Raw genomic sequence first — 13,150 nt, 5'->3', positions numbered from 1 at the left:
GACAGAAGGACGCGGTGAGGCCCAGGGGCCAGCACCGGCTCGGAGCAGCCAACCCGAAGGGAGCAAATCCCGGAGGCTCCAGCGAGGCGATGGCTCCTTGGTCGGGGAGCCGGCGCCCAAGCTCCAGAAGACCGCGGGGGCGGAGGAGCAGAGCGGGGCTGCACCTCCTCCACCGCAACACCGGCCTCCCCCGAGACTGTGGCAGAACCAACCTGAATTATACTGGCTCAAGTACGCGAGTCCACTCTAGAGGGCTCCAATGTGCTTCAAACGGTATAATCCCTTGGCCTGTCGGGTAACGTCCCGATAAACAACTGATACACAGGATCAAATAAGGTTACCTCACATGAAGGTGAGTCCAGAGATACAATCACCATCACATTTTACATCACAGAGAAAATTACATTACAAGGGTATCCAAAAGAGGTACGAAGTATCAAATTCAGAGAAAAGATTACAAACTATTAAAACTATGGTTTTTAGCAGCGGAAAACATACGTGATAATTACAATACATCGTTAAGACGGATGTCATGCTAAGCCCGAGCACGACATCGCTCGATACCATCAATGTTGGCCGAGGACGGATCCCATTCCACGGACCAATCTTCTGAAAGAGCACAGGGCCAAGGCAAGTGAAGAGTAGGGTCTTCAAGACATTACCTGCAAAACATATAACTAGCAAGGCTGAGTATACTAATACTCAGCAAGGCTTACCCGGAATTGGGTATACTTAGCCCATAACTAGACTTATGAAAGCTTATAATGGTTCTGGGTTTAGTTTCAGCTGAAAAGCAACAAAGAGTAGATCCTTAATTTCAACTTTTACCTTTCAGGTTCTAGTTGATTATCCATTCTAGGTGAGCACCTATAACTACTCAAGCATGGTAAGATCTTTAGCCAAACATCATCTTTAATAATCATAACATTGCTCTTGTTACTCTATGTGGTAAAGGGATCAAGCAGTCTCAATCTTCGTGAGAAGCGGACGATTCAGAATCGAATTTTCAACCTTGCAAGGTAAACCTAACTCACACGCTTGGAACATCCAACGATAGTTCCGAAGCAACCGTTTGCCTTTCATTCTGACTCGTGGACAGGTCCACCACAAGCGACTGCAGGAACATACGCACTCCCAAAGTGCAGGACATACGTCTGTAGCGCGACTACAAAACCCGTATTCCTGGTTGCCCTTGCAACACGTATTTCCCCAATCGAACATAAGTAACCAGAAGAACCAAATACATGTGGTGGGAGGTATGTCCACTCCTCGGGCCGATTGGCTACTAGGCTTACCGCTTACCCATAACTCACGGCATGTGGCTAGTACTTTCAAACGCTTAACCCGCACTACCACACACTGCGACCTTATCAGATTCATCAACACAGACGGGGTATCACCTCAACCATGATACCTCACAGAACTCCCGTCCGGTATCCTTATAGTGATAATAGGAATGTAAACATTACAACTCCTATATCGCGCGAGTGACAGGAAATCACCCGACTTCTACCGGCCCTATTAGCATAGCAGCTAGCCGGACTCAAATACTAGTATTCAATACATCGGTTCCTAGGAGAATGCAACTAGGGTTTCAAGCAAATCCTAAGAACTTAATGCATAGAATACGTAAATAGATATAGATTGCAGTATAATTAAAATAGTGGGTTATGTCCGGGGCTTGCCTTTACTGGTGGGTCTGAAGTCAGTAAAGTCAATATCTTCCGAACTTTGGTTCGGGGCTTCAGTTAATCTCTTGGTGACGTTTATTTGATCTTCAGGAAAATCCTCTGTAAACTCCAGGGAGATCTCGCAGGTACTGTTGCCGAAAGTAATCGTATCTACATGTAATGCAACATCACATTCAAGTGTGCACACAAAACTATTTTACTTCACAACAAAGTTTTAATTCAACACTCATTTAACATATTACTTACATAACAATCAGTAAGATCTGAACTAAACTTAGGTAGAGTTTTAAAAGGACAACTAATTAGGATTAGCTACTTGTTGAGGGTTACAACAGAGCCGATTGATGAGTGCATTGGGTTCCTAGATGATCGATGATAGCATCGATTACTTTGGCAGAAGGATGATTCCTAAAGCAGTTGTGTCTTAATTGAGATGTGCTTAACCTAGGTAGCTAGGTGTGGTTGTATCGGCTGGATTACGTCAACACAACAATTGAGTGCCGTATAGCCGATAGGGTTAGCTAAGTTAGACCTATTTCAAGAATTAAGTGTAACAGAACACTAATATTAAACTAGGTTGGTGAGACCACAAGTGCGAACTAGTCTAACGAGAATGTGGCCGATAGGTGCATAGCTGATGGGTTGTACGTGACCGACTTCTTAGCCGACAAATCGGCAGGTAGAAGTGTGCCAGCAAAGATTGGAAAACTAAGAATCGATCGGACACAATTGACCTATATGGAAAACAACTAAAATCAGCTTGGATTAGCTGAAAGCAAGAATCCTAAGATCTAGTGTGAAAACTCAGATAAATCGGCTGTTTAACAAAGGTTCACACATAGCCGATTTACATTTTAATCCGACAGAGTACCTAGCCGATAGGTGTGGCCATCGGCTAACCATAATCTACAGTGCATCAGCATCGGCTGCCGATTGTGTGCGTATCGGCTATTTCAGAAGGCTGTCTACAGGGTCGATCGGATCTGGCCGATTTGGTGTGAATCGGCTGTCAGCCGATTATCAGGTGCTGAACCGGCTACGTTCAGCCGATTGGCCGACTTGACATCGGCTGTGCTGTGCCGACGTATTTATCAGTTGCTTTCAGCCGATAGGTATGTAGTCGATAAGTGTATCCTAATGGTATGTGATCGATAAAGGCCGGGGTGTGCTGATTTTACAGAAAAGGTCCTAGCAAGATTAAAATCTACATACAAACATTTCATCAACTACAACACAAAGGCACTTAAATTCCATAGCTAAAGAGCAGGAAAAGACTTGAAAATTTTTACACAAGGCTAAACAAGAAGGACACAAGCTATATTTCAAAGATTAGCTACAATCCAAAAGGTTAACACTCAAGAACTCATGGTACAAAAAGGGAACCTAAGCTTTGAATCATAAACATTCAACTCATGACTATAGCATTAATTTAATTGAAAGCAGAAATCAAGTATTCAAGTTTAAATTAAATTCAAATTGAATGTGAACTCTAGATAATTAGGGTTATAAAGTTTTGAAAATTTAAATACAGATCAATTACATATTTAAAGATTTTGATAAAAAGATTTAATTAAATAAGCTTTACTGAAAAGACTTTTGCTAATTTTTATATAAAACAAATGGAATTGATCAATCTTATAAGAATTAAATTATAAAACAAGATTAGGTTTAAAAAGTCCACATTACTACATATTTAATCTATGGAGATTGTATATTAAAAATCATGATCACAAAGTTAACATGTAGGAACAAAATTGAAACTATGGATAGGATATTACACTCCCATGTCTTAGATTTAACATAGATTCAAAAGTATTTGGTTTCATATCAAACCCACTTAATAGAAGTCGTGGAGTTCGAAATCTAATTTCAAACAAAACTGGTTTTGCAATTTTTGGAATTTTCTACAATTTTCTATTGAATTTACAAGCCAAAAATACCACTCACATGAAATAACAAACATCTATTTACTTCTATTCTAAATACAATACAAACTATCTATTTTCACATCATGGTCATAAAACAAAAGTGATAGAGTTTGAAATAAAGATTCAAGTCCAACTAGTTTTACATTTTTTTGATTTTTCTACGATTTTCTAAGAATTTTCAAAGTTCAGCACATTGGAAAGGAAGGAAGGGTTGAAAACTTTCATTTGGACCCTTGGAAAGATTTGGGGCTTTACGATTGGGTCCTTCTGCCATGGATGGCCGGTGGAGCTCGGTTCCATCTCAAATTCTGGCGATGGAGTGGTCAATTAGCAAGGGGAATAGGGTGGGGAGAGAGAGGGCATCCGGGCGCACCTATTGGTGTTCTTGGGAGGAGGAAGGACAGCCGGAGGAGGTTTGCCGGCGTGGAGGCAGTAGGGCGGCGGCGGGCGGCACTGGGAGCAGCGCTCCGGCGAGGGCAAGGCGCAAGGGGGGGTGGGGAATAGCTCCAAGCGGTCCTGGGGATGCTATTTATAGGGAAAGGAGGGGAAGGGAGGGGCGCACGGCCGGGCGCCACGGCGGCGGCTCAGGTGAGCGGCACCGGCAGCTCGGGCAGGCGGCGGTAGGCGCGTGGCGGCACGGGAATGGACGGGGAAATAAGGGATAAGGTCGGGGAAGAGATAAGGCGGTGCCCAGGAGTGGAGAGGGGGCAGGGGGGGCTGCACTGACGCCGGGATTAAAGAAGAAATGGCGGCGGCGGCAGTGAAGCAGAAGAACAGGGGAAGCAGCCAGAGGAAGAAGAAGGGTAGGAGAGCGCCAAGGACCTGTTTGCAAATTGTAAAATCTTCAAGGGCCTAAAAGTAAAACTAAATTTCCCACTGATACAGGGCTCTAATGAAGAAATGACTTTTCAAGCTCTACAACTTTGCTTTAGGGTTTAAGTTCAAAAACTAAAAGTATGCAACTTTATTTTGAAATTTTGGACTAACTTTAAGTTTTCTAAAGATTTGTCCTTGTTACATATTTTACACACAACTTGGGCCTAAATGCAAGTTTTCAAAGCTGTCATGATTACTTGCATTCTTATAATTTGGCCCCTAGTAACTTTTGAAAATTACTTTTGTAAATCAAATATTTGCGTAAAAGGACTTATACTTTTATAAAATTACATAAATACCCTTGTTTTTACCACTTTACCCAAAATTTTTACACACTTCAACATACACATTTCCAATGAAACTTTTGGATAAATAAATATATTTTTACAAGGGTTAAAACAAGGAAAACATGTTTACAAAACCACTTTCACTTATTTTGAAATTACCCTAATCCAAATACATTTTGCAAAAACAACCCTATGTTTTTCTGTAATTACAAAAATACCCTTTTTACTTGTATTTTAAATTTTTAACAGTTTCACACAAACACACAAAAGTTTTATACTAACAAGCGTACACTTCACACTATCAAATTATAAGCCTAGCTTACAGATACATGAACTGTCACAGAGACGACAGACTCCACCGCCACCACCACCAGAACGGCGGCCCGCGACACCACCACCACTGTCCGAGGTCAGGCCACAGTCCCCATCGCCGCCGCCAGGGGGCTCAAAGGCCGGGGACGCTCCCCAAAGGTCCGGGGGGTCCTCGGCAGGGAGGAAGGTTCCCCCAGCCGCCCGGGGCAGATGGGAGTGGTGCGACTTCCCGTAAGTAAATTTGTCAAGGTTTTTCATTTCCTTTCTTGGCTTCCGGTCCTTAACCATATAGGTGATACGGCAGGCCGCAATCTTCAGACGTACCAACTGGGTGGACCGGCCCCCAGCCAGCGTCGGGACTCTCAGCGCCATCCCCAGCAGGTCCCCCGCCCGAAGCAGCTCCAGAAGCTACCGGACCCATGGGCCCGGAGCCGGATGCCTCCACCCCGCCACGACCCGAAGCTGCCCCCCAGGAGGAGGCCACCAAGGCCGCTGCTGCTATGGAGGCAGCGGCCGCAGCTTCAGGTGACGAGGCCGGGCCCTCACCAGCCGAGCCGGCGGCTGAGGGGGCCGCTGCCACGGCGGAGGCTGCAGCGCCGGAGGCAGCAGAGGTGGCGGCACCGGAGGTAGCGGAAGAGGCGGAGGAGGCGGCACCAGGGGTCGCCGAAGTTGGCAGCAGCGTCTCCCCACCGGCAGAGGAGGAGGAACCGGAGGTGGTGCTAGGGAGGCGCCTCCTCCCAAGCACAGCGGAGGTCCCTCTCCCCCGGCTCATAGCCAAATGCCACCAAGCTCAGCAGGAGCTAGAGGCTGGCATGCGCCAGGAGTGGGAGAAGCTGGAGGCAGAACGCCACCGACTCTCCGACTGGGAGGTTCGCCTGGGTGATTGCATCAACTCCGTCTCTGCCCGCTACGCCGAGGAGCGCGCCAAGCTCGTGCATGGGCGCGAGCTTCTGCAGGAGGAGCTGGAGCAAACTCGCGTCCGAGAGGCGGCGGCGCTCCAGCGGGAGAAGGCGGCCAGGCGGCGGGAAACAGAAGCCCTTGAGGGGCTGATCGCCGTGGAGGAGATGAAGGTGGCGTTAGCAGACATGGAGCGGGTCGCCCAGGAGCTGGCGGCCCAGGCCAGGAAGGCGTCAGCAGCGGTCGAGGCGGAAAAGGCCGCCCTCGCAGATTTGGCGGCGGCGGCAGCAAAGAAAGAAGAATGGCTGGCCGCCCGTGAAGCAGAGGAGGTGGCCCAGCTCCAGGAGCTCCAAAAACAGGAAGAGGCCGTGGAGGAGGAGCTGGCAGCCGGGAACCGAAGGCTCCAGGAACGCGAGGCTGCGCTCCAGGAGAGGGAGGCCAAGGTGGAGGAGCTCCTGGAGGAGCAGCGCGCCGGCTCCGGCCGGTTAACAAGATGGGTTGGCACGGTGAACCCTCTGCTAGAGGCACTCGGAGCCAACCCCATCTGGGTACCAGAGGCTCCTTCGCCATTTAGCGCCGCGCTTCAACTGCTGGACACCACCGCCAGGCGGCTACAGGATGCGGGGGCCGGGATGCAGGATCTCCTGGAGACAAAGGGGCGAATAGTTGCTAGGGGGATGGCCGAGTACATCCTCACCAGCTTCCGGAGCCATGACCCCTCAATCCAGCTGACTCCTGTCATGGTCGGACCCCTCCGGGCGACCGCAGCCGCCGCGCGAGAAGGGGTCCAAGAGGCGGCGGACATGGTCGCAACCCGCCTCCGGCGTCGTCCCGAACCTGCAGAGAGCGGGAGTGTCTCTGGACCACCAGAGCAGTAGTGCTATTATCTTTTTTGTTATTTCTTTTGTAACATAACTTCTGTTATTGTAAGATAACTTTAAAATGTTGTGCACATTATTAGTAATGCGTTTAAGTATTTGATGTGTCTACTTTTCGCGAAAAACTTAGCTGTTTCCCTGACTGTCGATCTGCAAAGTGCTGTTGGACACACCGAGGTCCTGTGGCCCCCTGGGAGGTAGTCGCGATAAATCGGGACTAGCTGCCATAAAAGCGAGGTCCTGCACGTGACTCAGATCGACGCTTAGTAGACGTCCCCACGAGGTCCCGGTCCGGCCAGCGAAGGCCTACTGCGTTGCGTAACGAGTCAGAGCACCGGAGCCACAGTTCGGGAATCTAAGGGGCCCCGGCCCCCGGGTCCATTGTTCAAGGTACAACGGTACCCGTCTAGGGGGGCAGGGCGTGTAGGCTTAGGGTACGGAACCAGGCTAAGCGGCTACACAACCCTGGACCCCAGCAAAGAACGAGCACGTCTCCCTAAAGCCAGTTCCCGGGTGTCCGGTTCCTTTTCTTCCACGAGACAGGGGTCCCAGGCAGAGACATAGTGTAGCAGCTTTGGTAGGGCCTTCGAACGGCACAGACGCGAAAAACCACGTGGGGGGTTAGCGTAACAAGAAGCGAAAAAACTTAGAATCGCATAGAGTTCAAGGACGCATTTGAGAACAAATTTCCCCTTAAATGAATTGGTACAGAAGAGTTGTGCGATGTACGCCAGGGGCCGGGTTTACGAGGGTGGACCTCTACCGCCCTGGTCCGCACGGCAATGCTACCAATTACAAAGGAAAAATTTCCTCTCAACCAGGTCCTAGGGATAGAACTTACGGAGGTGCTCAATGTTCCATGGATTGGGTAGTTGCGTTCCATCCTCCGCAGCCAGGTGAACAGATCCGGGTCGGCACACCTTGGTCACTTTGTAGGGCCCCTCCCAGCTGGGGGAGAGCTTGTGCATGCCTTCCCGATTCAGGATTCGCCTTAGGACTAGGTCTCCGACCCGGAGCTCCCTACTTCGCACGAACCGTTGGTGGTAGCGCCGGAGCGCTTGGTTGTACCGTGCATTTCGGACTGCTGCTCGCCATCTGCGCTCGTCGACGAGGTCCACGTCTTGGCGACGCTGCAGTTCCTGCAAATCTTCATCAAAAGATCGGACTCGAAGAGAGCCCATGGTGATCTCCGGGGGAAGGCACGCTTCGGCCCCATAGACCAGGAAGAAAGGGGTTTCCCCTGTCGTGCGGCTGGGTGTGGTCCGGTTCCCCCATAATACACTCGGAAGCTCTTCGATCCACCTTGCGCCATGCTTCTCGAGATCACAGTAGGTCCGGATATTGAGTCCTCTGAGGATCTCAGCGTTGGCCCGCTCTACTTGGCCATTGCTCCTGGGATGCGCCACTAAGGCAAAACAGAGCTGGATGCCCATATCCTCACAGTACTCTTGGAAGTATTGGCTTGTGAACTGAGTCCCATTGTCAGTAATGACCCGGTTCGGGACCCCGAACCGGCACACAATCGACCTGAGGAAAGCAGTTGCCGACGCCTTGGTGATGTTGACCACAGGGGTTGCCTCCGGCCATTTGGTGAACTTGTCAATGGCGACATAAAGGTACCGGTACCCGCCGACGGCCCTAGGGAAAGGTCCCAAGATATCCAACCCCCATACAGCGAAGGGCCAAGAGGGAGGAATCATCTGCAGTGCCTGAGCTAGAGTGTGTATCTGCTTTGCGTGGAACTGACACGCTTTGCAGGACCTTACCAAGTCAGCTGCATCCTGGAGCGCTGTCGGCCAGTAAAAACCATGCCGAAAGGCTTTACCAACCAGCGTGCGGGATGAAGAGTGGCTTCCGCACTCGCCTCCATGGATCTCCGCGAGCAAGTCGCGGCCCTCTTCCTGGGTGATGCACCGCATGAGGATGCCGTTGGCGCCACGGCGGTAGAGATCCCCCTCTACTACTGTGTATCGCTTAGCCATCCGGACAATGCGCTCAGCAGTTGCATGATCTTCAGGAAGGAAATTATCTTTCAGGTAGTCCCGGACCCTGGAGATCCATGCATCAGGACCTTCCTGAGAAACCGGGCGTGGCTCCTTGAGGTCTTCGGGACCCTCAAGGGAGCACACGACCCTTGGCGGGCACCACGGATGGAGCGCCGCCGGGACCGCTAGCTTCGAGGTGCTATTCCGACCCCCATCGCCCAGGTCGGCAGGCTGGGCGGAAGGCTTCAATAGACGCCTCTGGAAGACGCCCTCAGGCACGGGTGCCTGAGTCGATGCGCTCGCGGAGAGTGCATCAACTGCTGTGTTGCCTTCGCGTGGAACATGTTGCAGTTCCAGCACATCGAAGTCCTTCTCCAGCCTCTTCACATAAATGAGGTAGGCTGCGAGCTGGGGGTTGTTGCAGCAACACTCCCCCCGGACTTGCCTGATGATGAGTTGGGAGTCCCCTTTGACCAGGATCTCCCGGACCCCAGGGACAGTGCCGCCGTGAGCCCAAAGATTAAGGCCTCATACTCCGCCATGTTGTTGGTGGCCTCAAAATCGAGGTGCACCATATACTTTAATTGCTCGCCTTGTGGGTCGATGAGGACCACGCCAGCCCCGGCCCTCTTGCTACAGGCGGACCCGTCAAAGAAGAGGGTCCAGTGGGGTCCGGTGAACACCGGGGCCCTGGCTTCCGGACGTGGGGGGTCCGTCCCATGGTCCGGACCCCCAGAGGCGCTTGGCGCAGGTGTCCATTCCGCCACGAAGTCAGCTAGGACCTGACTCTTGATGGCGTGGCGCGGCTGGAAGTCAAGTTGGAATCCAGCGAGCTCAGCTGCCCACTTGGCGATATTGCCTGTGGCGTTGGAGTTGTGGAGGATGGCCCTCAAAGGGTAGGAGGTTACCACCACAATCTTGTGGGCCTGAAAATAATGGCGGAATTTCCTGGACGCAATGAGTATGGCATAAAGAAGCTTATGCGTCTCAGGATACCTGGCCTTTGCCTCGTGAAGGACCTCACTGACATAGTAGACCGGCTTCTGGATGGTCCTGACTCTGCCAGGTGGGTTAGACCCTTCGGCTCCAGCTGGGCACCCGTCGGCCCCCAGGCTGCTGAGCGCTTGTCCGGGTCGGGACCCGGCCGGACCCTCCGAAGTAGGGCCGGTTACTGGAGTGGTGGGGGCCGGTCCTCCTTCTCCTGTAGGGGGGTCCGCGGGGCCCCCCTGCGAGAGAGGCTCGGACCTCTCGGTGACCAGCACCATGCTGATCACTTCGGTCGTTGGTGCAAGATAAAGAAACAGTGTCTCACCTGGGTCCGGCGCGACCAGGACCGGCAAGGAGGTAAGGTACTGCTTCATCTCTTGGAAAGCACGCTCTGCCTCTTCGGTCCATGTGAATGGGCCGGACCCCCTCATCAACTTGAAGAAGGGAAGTGCCCTCTCCGCTAGCCTCAAAATGAAGCGGCTGAGAGCTGCCAGGGACCCCGTCAACCTCTGTACATCCTTGAGGCGCGCGGGGGGGTCTCATTGCCTCGATTGCCCGGACCTTATCCGGGTTGGCTTCGATTCCCCGGTGGGAGACTAGGAAACCAAGGAGCTTCCCCGCCGATACGCCAAAGACGCACTTCTCGGGGTTAAGCTTGGTGGAGGTCGCCCGTAACTTGTCAAAAACTCGAGCTAAATTTTCTAATAGAGAACACGACTCTCTAGTCTTGACTACGATGTCATCGACATACACCTCTACTATATCTCTAACCAAATCACCTAGAGTGATATTCATTGCGCGAGCAAAGGTGGGTAGAGCATTGAGCAATCCATAAGGCATCACTATATAACAATAAAGACCATCCACTGTTACAAAAGCTGTATGCTTCCTATCATCTCTAGCCATTTTGATTTGATGGAAACCAGAATAGGCATCTATGAAGGACAGCAAATCACACCTGGAGGTGGAGTCTACAATCTGATCTATACGTGGGAGTGGATAAGGGTCTTTTGGACATGCCTTATTAAGATTGGTGTAGTCGATGCACATCCGAAGCTTCCCGTTGGCCTTTGGGACCACAACTGGGTTGGCCAACCATACAGGATGGTAGACCTCCTGGATAAAGCCAGCCTGCAGCAGCTTGCGGACCTCTTCACGGATGAAGTTTTGCCGCTCAATGGACTGCTTGCGTGGCTTCTGCCGGACCGGCCTGGCGTCGGGGTGGATCTTCAGATGATGCTCAATTACCTCCCTGGGCATCCCGGGCATTTGTGACGGTTCCCAGGCGAACACATCAACATTTGCCCGGAGGAAGGCGATGAGCGCGCTTTCCTATTTCTCCCCCAGGTTGCCACCGATGCGGGTGGTCTGGGAGGTCTCCACTCCGACCTGGATGGTCTTCACGGGAAAGTTGTCCGTGTCAGACGGACAGACCCTCGGTGCCTTGGCCGGAACCTTGGCACGTGAGGTTGAGGGGTCGGACCCCTGGGTGCCAACTACAGGGGCAAGCCCTGTAGCCAGCGCATGGAGCTTTTCGACCGCCACAACAGCAGCGGCACGATCGCTCTGGACGGTGAGGACGCCTGCCGGAGAAGGCATCTTCAGGACCAGGTACCCGTAGTGGGCAACGGCCATGAACCGATACAGAGCCGGTCTGCCGATGATGGCGTTGAAGGGGAGGTTAACTTCCGCAACCTCGAACTGCACGTTCTCGGTACGGAAGTTGTCCTCTGTCCCGAATGTAACCGGTAGGGTGACGGTTCCCACCGGGTACACGGGATCCGGGCCCACACCTGAGAATGGGCGTGATGGAGCCAGCTTGGACTCCGGGATCTGCAGGTGCTTGAACGCTGCATAGCTGATGACGCTGAGGCCGGCGCCTCTGTCGATCAGCACATGGTGAAGGCGAACATTGGCGATGGTGGGTGCTGTAATGAGCGGCAGCACTCCGGCGCCCACCATGTTCTCTGGGCAATCAGATGGCCCAAAGGAGATGGTAGTGCCATTCCACCGCTGATGGGGCGCCGCTCTCGGCACCCCTGGCTTCACCGAGAGGACCTTGCGGCGAAGGGCCTTGACGTCCCGCTGGGAGACAAGCTCCGAACTGCCGCCGTACATAACGTACAGCTTCTTGCGGCGCTCGTCCCCGCCGGACTCGGAATCGGACTGCTGGAAAAGTCCCTTGAGGTCCTTGTTGGGGGTTTGATACCCCAACTCCCTCTCAGTCGCAGCCGCGTCGGCATCAGAGGCTTTCTCCTTGCCGGACCGGCGCGGAGGGGAGGAGCCTTCCTTGGAGGCTTCGTCTCGCCTCTTGCTGAGGCGCTCCGCGAGCTTTTGGATCTCGCGGCACTCGGTGGCGCTGTGGCGAGCCCCCGGATGAACAGGGCACGACCCGGGGTCGGTGCGCTGCTGTCGCGGGCGCTTGCCACGGGAGTTCTGGCCCCCGGTCGTCGCAGCTGCAATGGCCGGACCCCCAATCCGTGACTTGTCGAAGCCACGGTTCTTCTTGTTCTTCTTCTTGCCGCTGCCGGGGGCAGCGACACTGGGTCCACTCGTCTGAGCGGGACCTGCCTGGGTTGCAGAGTGCCATGCACGGCCTTCTGCAGCCCGGGCGCACTTGTCCGCCAGAGCGAACAGGGTGGTGACGGCTTCCACTTGGTGGGTCGCTAGCTTCTCTAGCATCTTCTCGTTCCGGACTCCCTGTCTGAAGGCCGTGATGATAGATGCATCGGAGATACGTGGGATAGTTCCACGTACCTTGGTGAAGCGAGAGATGAAGGCCCGGAGGGTTTCCCCGGGTTGTTGCCTCACGGCGTGAAGGTGGGCCTCCACGCCATGCTGTTGGTACACACTGGCGAAGTTCACCGTGAACTGTGCGCAGAGCTCACCCCAGGACTGGATGGTTCCCGGGGTAAGATTCATGAGCCAGGTCCGGGCTGGCCCGGTCAAGGCTACATGAAAGTAACTGGCCATGACGGCTTCGTTACCTCCGGCCGCCGTGATGGCGGTGATGTAGACCTGCAGGAACTCTGACGGGTTGGTGGAGCCGTCATATTTTTCCGGCAGGTGGAGCCGAAACTTGGACGGCCAGGCGACCGCGCGAAGGTGGTCTGCGAGCGCTGCGCAGCCCACGCCCGACACCGGTGCTTGAGGGAGTCCTTGCGGCCTGGCCGCAGCCGCATCGAGCTCGGGCGCAAGGTCCCGACCCTCAATATTGAGCCGTCGGTTGCGCGCTCGCTTGATAGAGACCCTGGCGTCCTCTCCCGCATGCCTGCGGTTGAGCTCCGCCCGGAGGTCTTCAGTCCGTGC

The 13,150-nt window shown here is 53.0% G+C and overlaps 1 protein-coding gene across 1 annotated transcript in view; it reads left to right on the top strand.

The window, feature by feature from the left end:
- The first annotated feature begins 5,513 nt into the window (after positions 1 to 5,513).
- The window catches only part of LOC112885445 (uncharacterized abhydrolase domain-containing protein DDB_G0269086-like), a 30,775-nt gene continuing 23,138 nt past the window's right edge, over positions 5,514 to 13,150 (top strand). Inside the window, exons 1-2 of the mRNA XM_025951066.1 lie at positions 5,514 to 5,807; positions 5,916 to 6,306. Coding sequence (XP_025806851.1) covers positions 5,514 to 5,807; positions 5,916 to 6,306 — 685 coding nt within the window. The remainder of the gene's footprint in view (positions 5,808 to 5,915; positions 6,307 to 13,150) is intronic.

The sequence above is a fragment of the Panicum hallii genome, chromosome 3 (genome assembly GCF_002211085.1).
Source record: "Panicum hallii strain FIL2 chromosome 3, PHallii_v3.1, whole genome shotgun sequence".
Classification (NCBI taxonomy): Eukaryota; Viridiplantae; Streptophyta; class Magnoliopsida; order Poales; family Poaceae; genus Panicum; species Panicum hallii.
Note: the sequence above shows the minus strand (reverse complement) of the source record. Positions and strands in the feature narration are given on the sequence as shown.